This window comes from Salvelinus namaycush, chromosome 10 (assembly GCF_016432855.1).
Source record: "Salvelinus namaycush isolate Seneca chromosome 10, SaNama_1.0, whole genome shotgun sequence".
Classification (NCBI taxonomy): Eukaryota; Metazoa; Chordata; class Actinopteri; order Salmoniformes; family Salmonidae; genus Salvelinus; species Salvelinus namaycush.
Window position 1 is genome coordinate 44,773,707 of NC_052316.1, and position 14,677 is coordinate 44,788,383.

The 14,677-nt window shown below is 45.7% G+C and overlaps 1 protein-coding gene across 2 annotated transcripts in view; it reads right to left on the reverse strand.

The window, feature by feature from the left end:
- Positions 1-8,536: 8,536 nt before the first annotated feature.
- Positions 8,537-14,677, reverse strand: part of arhgef18b (rho/rac guanine nucleotide exchange factor (GEF) 18b) — a 77,497-nt gene continuing 71,356 nt past the window's right edge. For both annotated transcript variants that reach the window (XM_039002958.1, XM_039002957.1), the window contains 3 exons: positions 13,754-14,096; positions 9,395-9,532; positions 8,537-9,123 (listed from right to left, as the gene is read on the reverse strand). In XM_039002958.1, the coding sequence (XP_038858886.1) occupies positions 8,906-9,123; positions 9,395-9,532; positions 13,754-14,096 (699 nt within the window). In that variant the 3' untranslated portion in view covers positions 8,537-8,905. The remainder of the gene's footprint in view (positions 9,124-9,394; positions 9,533-13,753; positions 14,097-14,677) is intronic.

Here is a 14,677-nt window from a genome sequence, read left to right on the forward strand (position 1 = left end):
CTTATTCAGCATGTACAAGACAGGACTGTTAAAGAGAACCGTATTCAGTCTGTACAGGACAGGACTGTTAAAGAGAACCGTATTCAGCATGTACAGGACTGTTAAAGAGAACCGTATTCAGCATGTACAGGACTGTTAAAGAGAACCGTATTCAGTCTGTACAAGACAGGACTGTTAAAGAGAACCGTATTCAGTCTGTACAAGACAGGTCTGTTAAAGAGAACCGTATTCCCAGAGTACAGGACAGTTAACTATAACCATATTTCCCCTAAGTAGGACTAGATTTCTTACTAGACTAACTGATCAATCTAAACTTGTAGTTACAGTGCATTCGGAAAGTATTCGGACCCCTTGACTTTTTCCACATTATGTTATGTTACAGCCTTATTCTAAAATTGATTAATTATATATATTTTTCAATATCAATCTACACACAATAATGACAAAGCAAGAACAGGTTATTAAACATTTTAGCAAATGTATTAAATTTAAAAAAAGGAAATATCACATTTACATAAGTATTCAGACCCTTTACTCAGTACAAAGTTGAAGCACCTTAAGCAGCAATTACAGCCTCGAGTCTCCTTGGGTATGACGCTACAAGCTTGGCACACCTGTATTTGGGGAGTTTTTCCCCATTCTTCTCTGCAGATCCTCTCAAGCTCTGTCAGGTTGGATGGGGAGCGCCGCTGCACAGCAATTTTCAGGTCTCTCCAGAGATGTTCGATACATCCATAACGGGTTCAAGTCCGGGCTCTGGCTGGGCCACTCAAGGAAATTCAGAGATTTATCCCGAAGCCTCTCCTGCGTTGTCTTGGTTGTGCGTTTAGGGTCGTGGTCCTGTTGGAAGGTGAACCTTCGCCCCAGTTTGAGATCCCGAGCGCTCTGGAGCAGGCTGTCATCGAGGGCACCTTTATGTGCCTTTTACTGAGGCATTGCTTCCATCTGGCCACTCTACCATAAAGACCTGATTGGTGGAGTGCTGCAGAGATGGTTGTCCTTCCGGAAGGTTCTCCCATCTCCACAGAGAAACTCTGGAGCTCTGTCAGAGTGACCATTGAGTTCTTGGTCACCATTCGGTTCTTGGTCCCTTCTCCCCCGATTGCTCAGTTTGGCCGGGTGGCCAGCTCTATTAAGAGTCTTGGTGGTTCCAAACGTCTTCCATTTAAGAATGATGGAGGCCACTGTGTTCTTGGGAACCAATGCTGCAGACATTTGTTGGTACCCTTCCGCAAATCTGTGCCTCGACACAATCCTGTCTCGAAGCTCTACGGACAATTCCTTCGACCTCATGGGTTGGTTTTTGCTCTGACATCCACTGTCAAATGTGGGACCTTATATAGACAGGTGTGTGCCTTTCCAAATCATGTCCAATCAATTGAAATTACCACAAGTGGACTCCAATCAAGTTGTAGAACCATCTAAAGGATGATCAATGATAACAGAATGCACCTGAGCTCATTTTCGAGTCTTATACCACAGGGTCTGAAAACTTATGTAAATAAGGCATTTCATTTTTTTATTTTGAAGAAATTAGCAAGATTTTCTAAAAAACTATTTTTCGCTTTGTCATTATGGGGTATTGTGTGTAGATTGATGACCATTTAAAAAATATATATATTTTAGAATACGGCTGTAACGTAACAAAATGTGGGGGAAAAAATCTAAGGGTCTGAATACTTTCCGAATGTACTGTATCATGGTTGAATTATGGACCAGGCATGAATGGCACGTGCCCAGGGGCCCTGAACTCAATGGGGCCACAACTGATTTTGTTCGCCACTCGCACTCAGATATAGTTTTAACATGGCAAAATGTGTAGAATTTCAGGAAATTTGCTTTAAAAACAGAAATATTTCCTCTCCACCCCATTGCAAAGTGTAGAATTGCAGGGAATTTGCTGTAAAACTGCCAATTGTTTTCTCCACCCCATGGCAAGATGAGTAGAATTAGTACCGGGGGACCTTCAGACGAGTCTTGTCTTATGGCCGTCCTAGAGAAAAACAACCGACGTACTGGGGTCATATTACGGTGTAGCCCAAACGCTACAGACAGAAGTTGGCAGATCGGCTAAACCGACTTCACACGAGTCCCAAGACGCTTGTGGGGGCCGTAGAGCAAAGCGGAGAAACACCATCGTGTTCGTGAGAGTCTCATCTTTCCATAGATGTAGGCCAAACCATTCGGACACTACAGCTGATTTTGTGAGAAGACTGTCTCATGGTCTGACAAACACCGCTCTGGCTCTGTCACCTTTCACCACAGATGTGGAAGTGCCACAAAAGGTGGATGAGGTGGATTGAGATGCATCCAATGCAAAAGAACAGATATCTCTAGTTTAAACTGAAGGCTTAAGACAGAATTTGTTACCGGATATAATTATCTGCTCAGCTGGCTGAGTGGCTAACGTTAGCTAGGCGTTCAGGTTAAGAGTTAGGTTAAAGGTTAAAGGTTAGGGAATGGATTAGCTAACATGCTAAGTAGAAGGTAGTTGCAACGTTGGAAATTAGCTAAAACGCTAAAGTTGTCAATGATGAGATTCCCAACACAACCTTTGAGTTGCTAGACGTTTGTGTTATACTCCCAACCAACCACCCTTTCTTTTTTGCCTTTTAAGTAACCTTCTGTCTCATGTAACCATACCAAACGTAACATATACTGTACTAATTTGAGTGTCCCGGATTTATGTTTACTATGTTACATCTTGTCTATGAGACCAGGCTGGAGATGGTCAGCATTGTCTTTCAACAAGTTTCTTTGTGTCGCCCAGAAGCGACATCATCACACCACAGGCCTCTTAGACCATGAGCAGGGTAACACAGTGTTTTCCCAAACGGTTGCCTATTGAGAGAGAGAAAGGGGAGCGAGCTGCAGTTCTCCACAAGCCAGAGAAGATAAAAGAACAGCAGAAGGACCAGGTGTCCTGCAGACTTAACAGCACAACCACAACACCTGAAAACAGCCCTTTGTCTGCAGCAGCACTACAAAACGAGGAAGAGCAAACATTCTGCCAACAGGTTTCCCACTGTTCTCTTCTGGTTTTTCATTCAGCCAATAACATCGTAGAATGCCACGACAGCCACTCGTAAGAGTCTAGATCACGTGTCAAACTCATTCCAAGCGTTGATTATTTGAATCAGCTGTGTAGTGCTAAGGTAAAAAAAAAAAAAAATGTTGACCCCCTTGGGGTCGCGAGGACCGAGTTTGGGAAACGCTACACTAGACCCTCCATGGAACGAGTTTGGGAAACGCTACACTAGACCCTCCATGGAACGAGTTCGGGAAACGCTACACTAGACCCTCCATGGAACGAGTTTGGGAAACGCTACACTAGACCCTCCATGGAACAAGTTTGGGAAACGCTACACTAGACCCTCCATGGAACAAGTTTGGGAAACGCTACACTAGACCCTCCATGGAACAAGTTTGGGAAACGCTACACTAGACCCTCCATGGAACAAGTTTGGGAAACGCTACACTAGACCCTCCATGGAACAAGTTTGGGAAACGCTACACTAGACCCTCCATGGAACAAGTTTGGGAAACGCTACACTAGACCCTCCATGGAACGAGTTTGGGAAACGCTACACTAGACCCTCCATGGAACGAGTTTGGGAAACGCTACACTAGACCCTCCATGGAACAAGTTTGGGAAACGCTACACTAGACCCTCCATGGAACGAGTTCGGGAAACGCTACACTAGACCCTCCATGGAACAAGTTTGGGAAACGCTACACTAGACCCTCCATGGAACAAGTTTGGGAAACGCTACACTAGACCCTCCATGGAACAAGTTTGGGAAACGCTACACTAGACCCTCCATGGAACAAGTTTGGGAAACGCTACACTAGACCCTCCATGGAACAAGTTTGGGAAACGCTACACTAGACCCTCCATGGAACAAGTTTGGGAAACGCTACACTAGACCCTCCATGGAACAAGTTCGGGAAACGCTACACTAGACCCTCCATGGAACGAGTTCGGGAAACGCTACACTAGACCCTCCATGGAACGAGTTCGGGAAACGCTACACTAGACCCTCCATGGAACGAGTTCGGGAAACGCTACACTAGACCCTCCATGGAACAAGATCGGGAAACGCTACACTAGACCCTCCATGGAACGAGTTTGGGAAACGCTACACTAGACCCTCCATGGAACGAGTTTGGGAAACGCTACACTAGACCCTCCATGGAACGAGTTCGGGAAACGCTACACTAGACCCTCCATGGAACGAGTTCGGGAAACGCTACACTAGACCCTCCATGGAACGAGTTTGACACCCCTAGTCTAGACCATGTATTTTCATGGAAGCTTTAATGCATGTAGTGGCCTGGGCATTACAGTAAACAAAACGTGCCCTACTGTAAATTATGTTAAAACTTCCAGGATATTTAGGAAACGAGAAAAAAACATATCCTTTGAAATAACACAAAATTAAAATGTACAAATCACATTTAAATCGACAACCAGTTCGCTAGTTACCATCCCAGTTGAAAGTTAAGTTAATCATGCTTGGAAATATGAGATGATAAATGTAGTGTTCATGTGAACCCAGTAAGTAATCAATACGTAATAAACACGTAACAATCCCTAGCAAATAAAACAAATCCACACATTGTTTGAAAAACATTTATTCCTAAAAAGCTGATTTCTCTAAGGCAGCAGTTTCATGCGTCTTTAGGTCTCTACATCTGACGGTGAATAAAATACAACGGCAGAAAAATCATCCTTGCTGTGTGCTGCTACAAATGTTTTTAAATAAGATATTAGACTGAAAGTGTTAGATAAAAGTTAGAACCAACCACACATTACTAAGCATTATTAAGGACATTCATTTCCCATTCAAGTATGCTACTATCCAAAGTGACTAGTGGTAATTGGCAGTACACAACATGATCTTGGTTCTTTATACATTAAGGATCATCACACTTCTTCTAGATAACCTTTCAGTTAGGCAATATTGATAACATTGAGGGGGTATTCTAACACACACACACACAGCTCTCTTGTTTGAGTAAGACATGAGCGATTCAGATTCCAGTAGTCCAGTAGAGCTAGAGGAAATGTAAGAGTTTAGAAATGGTGACATCTTTAAAAACATGGATCTTTGACGAATCATCTCTCAGACCAGTGACATCACTCACATCTTTAAAAACATGGATCTTTGATGAATCTTCAAATCAATGATTCTCCATCACGTCATCTCCAAAAACAACCTTTTCATATCAGTTTGAATAGGACACCATAAAGCATTAGGTCAAATATGAAAATGTCTTTGGTTAACCAGGTTGAAATGAAATTTAAAATAAATTAGTCGCCAACTACTGCTACACAATGTCGGTGTTATAACGGCAAAAAAATGATTAGAGTACCAGTTCTTTACAGAACAACAATATAAAATGCAACATGTAAAGTGTCGGTCCCATGTTTCAGGAGCTGAAATAAAAGATCCCAGAATTATTCCATCCGCACAAAAATCTTATTTCTCTCAAATTTTGGGCTAAAATTTGTTTACGTCCCTGTTAGTGAGTCCTTCTCCTTAGCCAAGATAATCCATCCACCTGACTGGTGTAGCATATCAAGAAGCTGATTAAAACGGCATGATCATTACAAAAAGGTACACCTTGTGCTGGGGACAATAAAAAGGACACTTAAATGTGCAGTTCTGTTACACAACACAATGCCACAGATGTCTCAAGTTTTGAGGGAGCGCACAATTGGTATGCTAACTGCAGGAATGTCCACCAGAGCTGTTGCCAGAGAATCGAATGTTAATTTCTCTACCATAAGCCTCCAACGTAATTTTTGAGAATTTGGCAGTAAGTCCAACCGGCGTCATAACCACAGACCACGTGTAACCAAGCCAGCTCAGGACCTCCACATCCGGCTTCTTCACCTGCGGGATCGTCTGAGACCAGACACCCGGACAGCTGATGAAAGGAGTATTTCTGTCTGTTATAAAGCCCTTTTGTTGTTGTAAAAACTACATTCTGATTGGCTGTGCCTGGCTCCCCAGTGGGTGGGCCTACACCCTCCCAGGCCCACCCATGGCTGCACCCCTGCCCAGTCATGTGAAATCCATAGATTAGGGCCTACACCCTCCCAGGCCCAGTCATGTGAAATCCATAGATTAGGGCCTAAAAAAAAAGGGTATTTCAATGCACTGATTTCCTTATTTGAACTGTAACTCAGTACAATCGATGAAATTGTTACATGTTGCGTTTATATTTTTATTCAGTATAAAATAAGAGCCAACTTTGCCTTCATCGAAAAAAGAAAAAAAATACAGGTTAAGAAATAAAACTTCTGTACCACAAAACTGAATTATAGCTTATTATTTTCTTGTGGAGTTACGAAATGTCACCGGAATCAGAATTAGGCCGGTGGTCCAGTAGCTAAGCTAACATGTTGCTAACTCCGAGCACCAGGACTATCCATCACCATACTCATGTATACTCAATGGCTGTCCATGCAGAGAATATACAGGTAACTGCCCAAATCAAGAAAATACCAACATGAAGTGCCTTAATAAGGCGTTGGGCCCTCCAACGAGCCACGCTTTAGCACACAGCGGTCCCGTTCTGTGAGCTTGTGTGGTCTACCACTTCGCGGCTGAGCCGTTGTTGCTCCGAGACGTTCCCGCTTCACAATAACAGCACTTACAGTTGACCGGGGCAGCTCATAAACTTGACGAACTGACTTGTTGGAAAGGTGGCATCCTATGGCGGGTGTCACGTTGAAAGTCAGAGCTTTTCAGTAAGGGGATTCGACTGACAATGTTTGTCTATGGAAACTGCATGGCTGTGTGCATTTATTTTATACACCCGTCAGCAATGGGTGTGGCTAAAATTGACAAAAATACACTATTTTGACATACTTTTGTATATATAGTGTACTTAGTATCCCTCATTTACTCAAGGTGTCCTTTGTTTCGGCAGTTACCTGTATATCAGAAACACAGGGTCCAAAACAGAATGCACTTAAACAAGACTTGTTCTGAAAGCTCAGACTAACAAGTGATCAAACTGATCATGTACCACTCAATCTGCCAGGGAATGCTTTGCCTTCCCTATTAGACATGTATTTCACTACACACACACACACACACACACACACACACACACACACACACACACACACACAGGCCCAGCTATACAGACACAGAGGTAACTAACTAGTTTAGTAAAGAAATAGGGGAAAACTAGACACTCCTGCTTGAGGCCCACTGTATTCTTCAGACTAATGGCCAGGCTGAAGGAAATGTGTGGAAACCATGTTGTGATTCAGGACCTGCTGCTAATGCAAAAATCACACCAAACTTCAATCAATAAAAACTGAACGATACGTCTTACATTTGTAAGATACTGGCTTGTTTAAACGTTATTTAAAATGGTTTAAAGCTTTACACTACATCAAGCTTTGAAATCCTTCAGTGTCCGCACTACTGCTTATCTAACCATTCTGTGACCCCCTTCCATGTTGTCATTATGTATGAAATGGTCCATGTGCCTAGACAGAAATTAGGAAGGGGATGCCATGAGAGGGGTCTAGCACTGGGAACCAGGCAGTGCTAGGGAGACTTCTAAACCAGTACCACAGCATCCCTAAATCATTGTTGGTCACACAGAATGCCTTCACGTTCAAATCATCTTCGCTACACAGCAAGATTGGTTGTATTTACACACGTTATATAAAATTACAATGGAAGCGTTTTAAAAAGCTGTTGAATCAAAATCAGGTATGATTGTAGTATGAATTATGACGATGACGTTCTAAATAAGATAACTCATCTATGGCTAGCGGTATTTAAAGTCAATTCTCTAAAATCTAGTCAAACATTCTGTTTACAGTGTGATTAAATGAAACAATAAGCCCGTCTGTCCCACCACTGGACCGAACCAGGACATCAACAAAAGGAGACAATATCAATTACAACAACTGCACTCCGGTGTTCAGTCTTTTCTAAATGAGAAACACATGATTCAGGAAAAAAAAATAAACACAAATAAAATGAACCCTTCATAGTTACAACTTAATTCACCCAAAGTATCACAGTAATGTCAGCCTGTAAAAGGAGTATTTGAACTGTGCAAAATAAAACATCAACACACAGGCCATCAGTTTGACACTTCCTGTGGCTCCACTGCTTCTAAAAGGTGTACATTCTGTCAGGAGACTCTCTCCTCTCTCTCTCGCGCCTCTCTCTCTCTCGCGCCTCTCTCTCTCTCTCGCGCCTCTCTCTCTCTCTCGCGCCTCTCTCTCTCTCTCGCGCCTCTCTCTCTCTCTCGCGCCTCTCTCTCTCTCTCGCGCCTCTCTCTCTCTCGCGCCTCTCTCTCTCTCTCTCGCGCCTCTCTCTCTCTCTCTCGCGCCTCTCTCTCTCTCTCGCGCCTCTCTCTCTCTCTCGCGCCTCTCTCTCTCTCTCGCGCCTCTCTCTCTCTCGCGCCTCTCTCTCTCTCGCGCCTCTCTCTCTCTCGCGCCTCTCTCTCTCTCGCGCCTCTCTCTCTCTCGCGCCTCTCTCTCTCTCGCGCCTCTCTCTCTCTCGCGCCTCTCTCTCTCTCGCGCCTCTCTCTCTCTCTCTCTCTGGATTTGTCCAGATCGTCACGTGACCCCTTCATGTTTAATATAAACCTTCATATTAATCATAGCTGTCTTTCTTCATATTCAATAATCGGAGGTTCAATTAAAAAAAATGATTCAATACAATTATTGGAATTAGTTTTAGGGAGACATGATAATATAGATTCTTCTAAGAAAGAATGAACAGAGTTATTTTTAATTTTTTTAAATTACATCTTTTAAAAAGGAAAAGTGTTCTGTTCCAGAGCTCTGGTGAACAGTTTCTAGAGATCTGACATCATAGGCCCCCCTTTGGTCCCTGACTACCGTGGGGGGGGGGGGGGCTCAGAAGAAGATTACATCCTCGGAGATCCTGCCTGGAGGGGGCAGGCTGTGGCCGTGGACAGGGGCCTGTGCAGGAGGGGGGTTAGGGCTCTGGGTGTGGAGGGGGTTAGGAGCCTGGGGCTGGGTGTGGATGTGCAGGGGGTTGGAGGCCTGGCTGGGGGGCTTCTGTAGGCCGGCGGGCTGGTTCTCTGGCCCCCTGTCTGGAGGGCTCAATGAAACTGTGGGGAAAAGAGCCAGAGAGACAGCACTCAGCCATTTGGTTTTAGATATGGGTAGTGGTGTGAGTGAGTGAGTGAGTGAGTGAGTGAGTGAGTGAGTGAGTGAGTGAGTGAGTGAGTGAGTGAGTGAGTGAGTGAGTGAGTGAGTGAGAGAGTGAGAGTGAGAGTGAGAGAGAGAGAGAGAGAGAGAGAGAGAGAGAGAGAGAGAGAGAGAGAGAGTGAGTGAGTGAGTGAGAGAGTGAGAGAGAGAGAGAGAGAGTGTGTGTGTTACCTGTCAAGTGCATGGACTGGGAGTGGACTAGGGTGTGAGGAAGCTGCTGGTTAGGGCTGATGGAGCGCTTGGCTTTCAGAGTGCCGTCCTCTCTGGCTGACAACTTCATAGGCAGCATTTGCTTCATATCCAGAGAGGCTGGGAGAGAGAGTGCAAGAGCGAGAGAGAGAAGAATACAGAGAGAGAGTGCAAGAGCGAGAGAGAGAAGAATACAGAGAGAGAGAGAGAGAGAGAGAGAGAGAGAGAGAGAGAGAGAGAGAGAGAGAGAGAGAGAGAGAGAGAGAGAGAGAGAGAGAGAGAGAGAGAGAGAGAGAGAGAGAGAGAGAGAGAGAGAGAGAGAGAGAGAGAAGAACACAGAGAGAGAGGGGGGGGCACAGAGAGAGAGAAAGGGGGGAGAGAATGCAGAGAGAGAGGGGGGAGAGCGAGAGAGAGAGGGGGAGGGGAGAGCGAGAGAGAGGGTAGATAACACACAGAGAGAGGAGGGGGTAGATAACACACAGAGAGAGGAGGGGGTAGATAACACACAGAGAGAGGGGGGGTAGAACACAGAGAGAAGGGGGGGTAGAACACAGAGAGAAGGGGGGAGAACACAGAGAGAGAGAAAGGAAGGAGAGAACGCAGAGAGAGTGGGAGGGGAGAGAGAGAGAGAACACAGAGAGAGGAGAGAGAACAAAGAGAGAGGGGGTAGAAAACAAAGAGAGGGGAGAGAAGAGAGACAGAGAAGGGGGAGAGAACAGAGAGAGGAGGAGAGAACAGAGAGGGGGAGAGAGAGAACAGACGGGGAAGAAGAGAGAGAACAGAGGACAGTCCCATTACATTCCGTCCCATTACTGTGTTATTGGCCAGTTCACAGCAGCTAATGTGATCATGATGGAGCACCATTAAGATCAGTAAGGCCAGAGTCCTGATAGAGCAGAGGATGTGTTTTCACAAGCCAGGGTGTAGAAATCACAGTTAGACCGGAGGCACCCCTGCACCAGGCAGGCAGGCTTCTCTTTGCACTGTATGCTTACGTAGCAGAAACTCCCACCTGATCCTGAAGTATCTAGTATACAGTGGTGCTTCTGGTTAAGAGGCTTCAGCAGAGAGTCAGACTTCCACCTACATAGTCAGACTTCCACCTACATAGTCAGACTTCCACCTACATAGTCAGACTTCCACCTACATAGTCAGACTTCCACCTACATAGTCAGACTTCCACCTACATAGTCAGACTTTCACCTACATAGTCAGACTTTCACCTACATAGTCAGACTTCCACCTACATAGTCAGACTTTACTAGTGCAGGGTGCGCTACCGTTTAATTTTATTTACATTTCCTGAGCTCAACAAAGAAAATAAGATTGAGCAACATTATGTTTATTTTTTTATTTAACCAGGTAAGCCAGTTGAGAACAAGTTCTCATTTACAACTGCGACCTGGCCAAGAGCAGTGCGACAAAAACAACACAGAGTTACACATAAACAAACGTACAGTCAATAACACAATAGAAAAATCTATGTACAGTGTGAGCAAATGTAGAAGAGTAGGGAGTTAAGGCAATAAATAGGCCATAGAGGCTAAATAATTACAATTTAGCATTAACACTGGAGTGATAGATGTGCAGATGTTGATGTGCAAGTAGAGACACTGGGGTGCAAAAGAGCAAGAGGATAAATAACAATATGGGGATGAGGTAGTTGGGTGGGCTATTTACAGGTACAGTGATCGGTAAGCTGCTCTGACAGCTGATGCTTAAAGTTAGAGAGGGAGATATAAGTCTCCAGCATCAGTGATTTTTGCAATACGTTCCAGTCATTGGCAGCAGAGAACTGTAAGGAAAGGCGGCCAAAGGAAGTGTTGGCTTTGGGGAAGGCCAGTGAAATATACCTGCTGGAGCGCGCGCTACGGGTGGGTGTTGCTATGGTGACCAGTGAGCTGAGATAAGGTGGGGCTTTACCTAGCAAAGACTTATGGATGACCTGGAGCCAGTGGGTCTGGTGACGAATATGTAGTGAGGGCCAGCCAACGAGCGCATACAGGTCAGTGGTGGGTAGTATATGGGGGCTTTGGTGACAAAACGGATGGCACTGTGATAGACTACATCCAGTTTGCTGAGTAGAGTGTTGGAGGCTATTTTGTAAATGACCGCCGAAGTCAAGGATTGGTATGATAGTCCGTTTTACGAGGGTATGTGTGGCAGCATGAGTGAAGGAGGCTTTGGTGCGAAATAGGAAGCCGATTCTAGATTTAATTTTGGATTGGAGATGCTTAATATGAGTCTGGAAGGAGAGTTTACAGTCTAACCAGACACCAACAGTTGAAGTCGGAAGTTTACATACACCTTAGCCAAATACATTTAAACTCAGTTTCACAACTCCTGACATTTAATCCTAGTAAAAATTCCCTGTCTTCGATCAGTTAGGATCACCACTTTATTTTAAGAATGTAAAATGTCAGAAGTTTACATACATTCAATTAGTATTTGGTAGCATTGCCTTTAAATTGTTTAACTTGGGTCAAACGTTTCGGGTAGCCTTCCACAAGCTTCCCACAATAAGTTGGGTGAATTTTGGCCCATTCCTCCTGACAGAGCTGGTGTAACTGAGTCAGGTTTGTAGGCCTCCTTGCTCATACACGCTTTTTCAGTTCTGCCCACACATTTTCTACGGGATTGAGGTCAGGGCTTTGTGATGGCCACTCCAATACCTTGACTTTGTTGTCCTTAAGCCATTTTGACACAACTTTGGAAGTATGCTTGGGGTCATTGTCCATTTGGAAGACCCATTTGCGACCCAGCTTTAATTTCCTGACTGATGTCTTGAGATGTTGCTTCAATATATCCACATAATTTTCCTTCTTCATGATGTCATCTATTTTGTGAAGTGCACCAGTCCCTCCTGCAGCAAAGCACACCCACAACATGATGCTGCCACCCCCGTGCTTCACGGTTGGGATGGTGTTCTTCGGCTAAGGACAAACTTAGTAAGGAGGCTTCTAATGTTAACATGCATGAAACCAAGGCTTTTACGGTTACAGAAGTCAACAAACTTGAGTGCCTGGGGAATGGGAGTGGTGCAGGGGGCTACAGGGCCTGGGTTAACCTCTACATCACCAGACGAACAGAGGAGGAGTAGGATAAGGGTACGGCTAAAGGCTATAAGAACTGGTCGTCTAGTGTGTTCGGAACAGAGAGTTAAAGGAGCAGATTTCTGGGCGCGGAATAATAGATTCAAGGCATAATGTACAGACAAGGGTGTGGTAGGATGTGAGTACAGTGGAGATAAAGCATTGAGTGACGATGAGGGAGGTTTTGTCTCTAGAGACACCAGTTAAGCCAGGTGAGGTCACCGCATGTGTGGGGGGTGGAACAAAAGGGCTAGCTAAGGAATATTGGGCAGGGCAGGAGGCTCTACAGTGAAATAAGACAATAACCAAAACAGCAATAGACAAGGCATATTGACATTAGTGAGAGGCGTGTGTAGCTGAGTGATCATAGGGTCCAGTGAGTAGCAATATATGAGTCAGGGAGCCAATTCAGTAGTCACTACTACGCTAGGCGAGCTGGAGACATGGCAATTCAGACAGCTAGTGGGCCGGGGCTAGCAGATGGGCCTCCGGGGACGTCGCAACGGAAGAGCCTGTTGAAAAATCCTCGGACGGTTACGTCGGCAGACCAGTCGTGATGGATCGGCGGGGCTCCGTGTCGGCAGTCCAGGCCAATTGGCAAAAGAGGTATTGTAGCCCAAGAATTGGCTGATGGACCTCTTCGGCTAGCCGGGAGATGGGCCTAGCTCGAGGCTAGCTCCAGGCTAACTGGTGCTTGCTTCGGGACAGAGACGTTAGCAAGGAGTAGCCAGTCGGATAGCAGCTAGCTATCTGCGATGATCAGGTGTGAAGGTTCAGCGCTTGCGGTAGGAATCCGGAGATGTGGTAGAGAAAAAGCAGTCCGATATGCTCTGGGTTGATATCGCGCTGTGCAGACTGGCAAGAATTGACCAGGTTGAGGCTGGCTGATGTCCGAGTTAACGGTGATGACTGCTAGCAATGGCTAACTGACTATTAGTTAGTAGCTAGTTAGCTGGCTAGCTTCTGGTGGGGGTAGCAGATCCGTACCACATTGGGTGAGGCGGGTTGCAGGAGAGTATGTTCAGTCCGTAGATGGAAATGAAAATTAAAAATATACACAAAGAAAACGATATATACACGGGACGGGACAAGACAAAAACATACGTCCGACTGTGACGCCATCTTGGATTCAACATTAGATCATCATCATTACATCATAGACCGACATTACATCAACATTACATCATTAGTAGGGAGTGACCTGCTATCCTACTGTAGGGTGGTGGTGTTGTGTTGTGGCTGGTCTTACCTGTGCTGTCGGTGCGATGGGTGGCCTTGGCACTCTTCGAATTCTTTGAGCTCAGGGCTGCCAGCTTGGTGGGGATCTGCTGCTGGACACCCACCTGCTTGTGCTGCTGGTTGGTGGTGCTGCACAGGTGGAGAGGCACCTCCTTCTTCACCGGCAGCGCCGTGGCGTTGGCGCCCTGACCCCGAGCCAGAACCTCAGGACGCTCCAGGTAGTCTGCGGGCGCCACAGAAGGGCTGGAACGAACAAGGGCCTTCTGGGGGACGGAGAGGTCTGATCCGACGCTGCCGCTACTGCCCACGCCCAGCAGGAGATCCCCATTTAGACTGCCAGAGAAGGGCATCACCTGGGAGGGGGAAAGGGACAGCGTTCATTCATTCAGCAAAGACCAAGCCATGAGGTCGAAGGAATTGTGTCGAGGCACAGATCTGGGGAAGGGTACCAAAAAAATGTCTGCAGCATTGAAGGGCCCCAAGAACACAGTGGCCTCCATCATTCTTCAATGGAAGAAGTTTGGAACCGCCAAGACTCTTCCTAGAGCTGGCCGCCCGGCTAAACTGAGCAATCGGGGGAGAAGGGCCGTGGTCAGGGAGGTGACCAAGAACCCGATGGTCACTCTGACAGAGCTCTAGAGTCCTTTCAGAAGAACAATCATCTCTGCAGCCAGAGCCCGGACTTGAACCCGATCGAACATCTCTGGAGAGACCTGAAAATAGCTGTGCAGTGACGCTCCCCATCCAACCTGACAGAGCTTGAGAGGATCTGCAGAGAATGGGAGAAACTCCCCAAATACAGGTGTCACAAGCTTGTAGCGTCATACCCAAGAAGACTCAAGGCTGTAATCGCTGCCAAAAGGTGCTTCAACAAAGTACTGAGTAAAGGGTCTGCATACAGATGTAAAATGTGCAAAAATGTCTAAAAACCTGA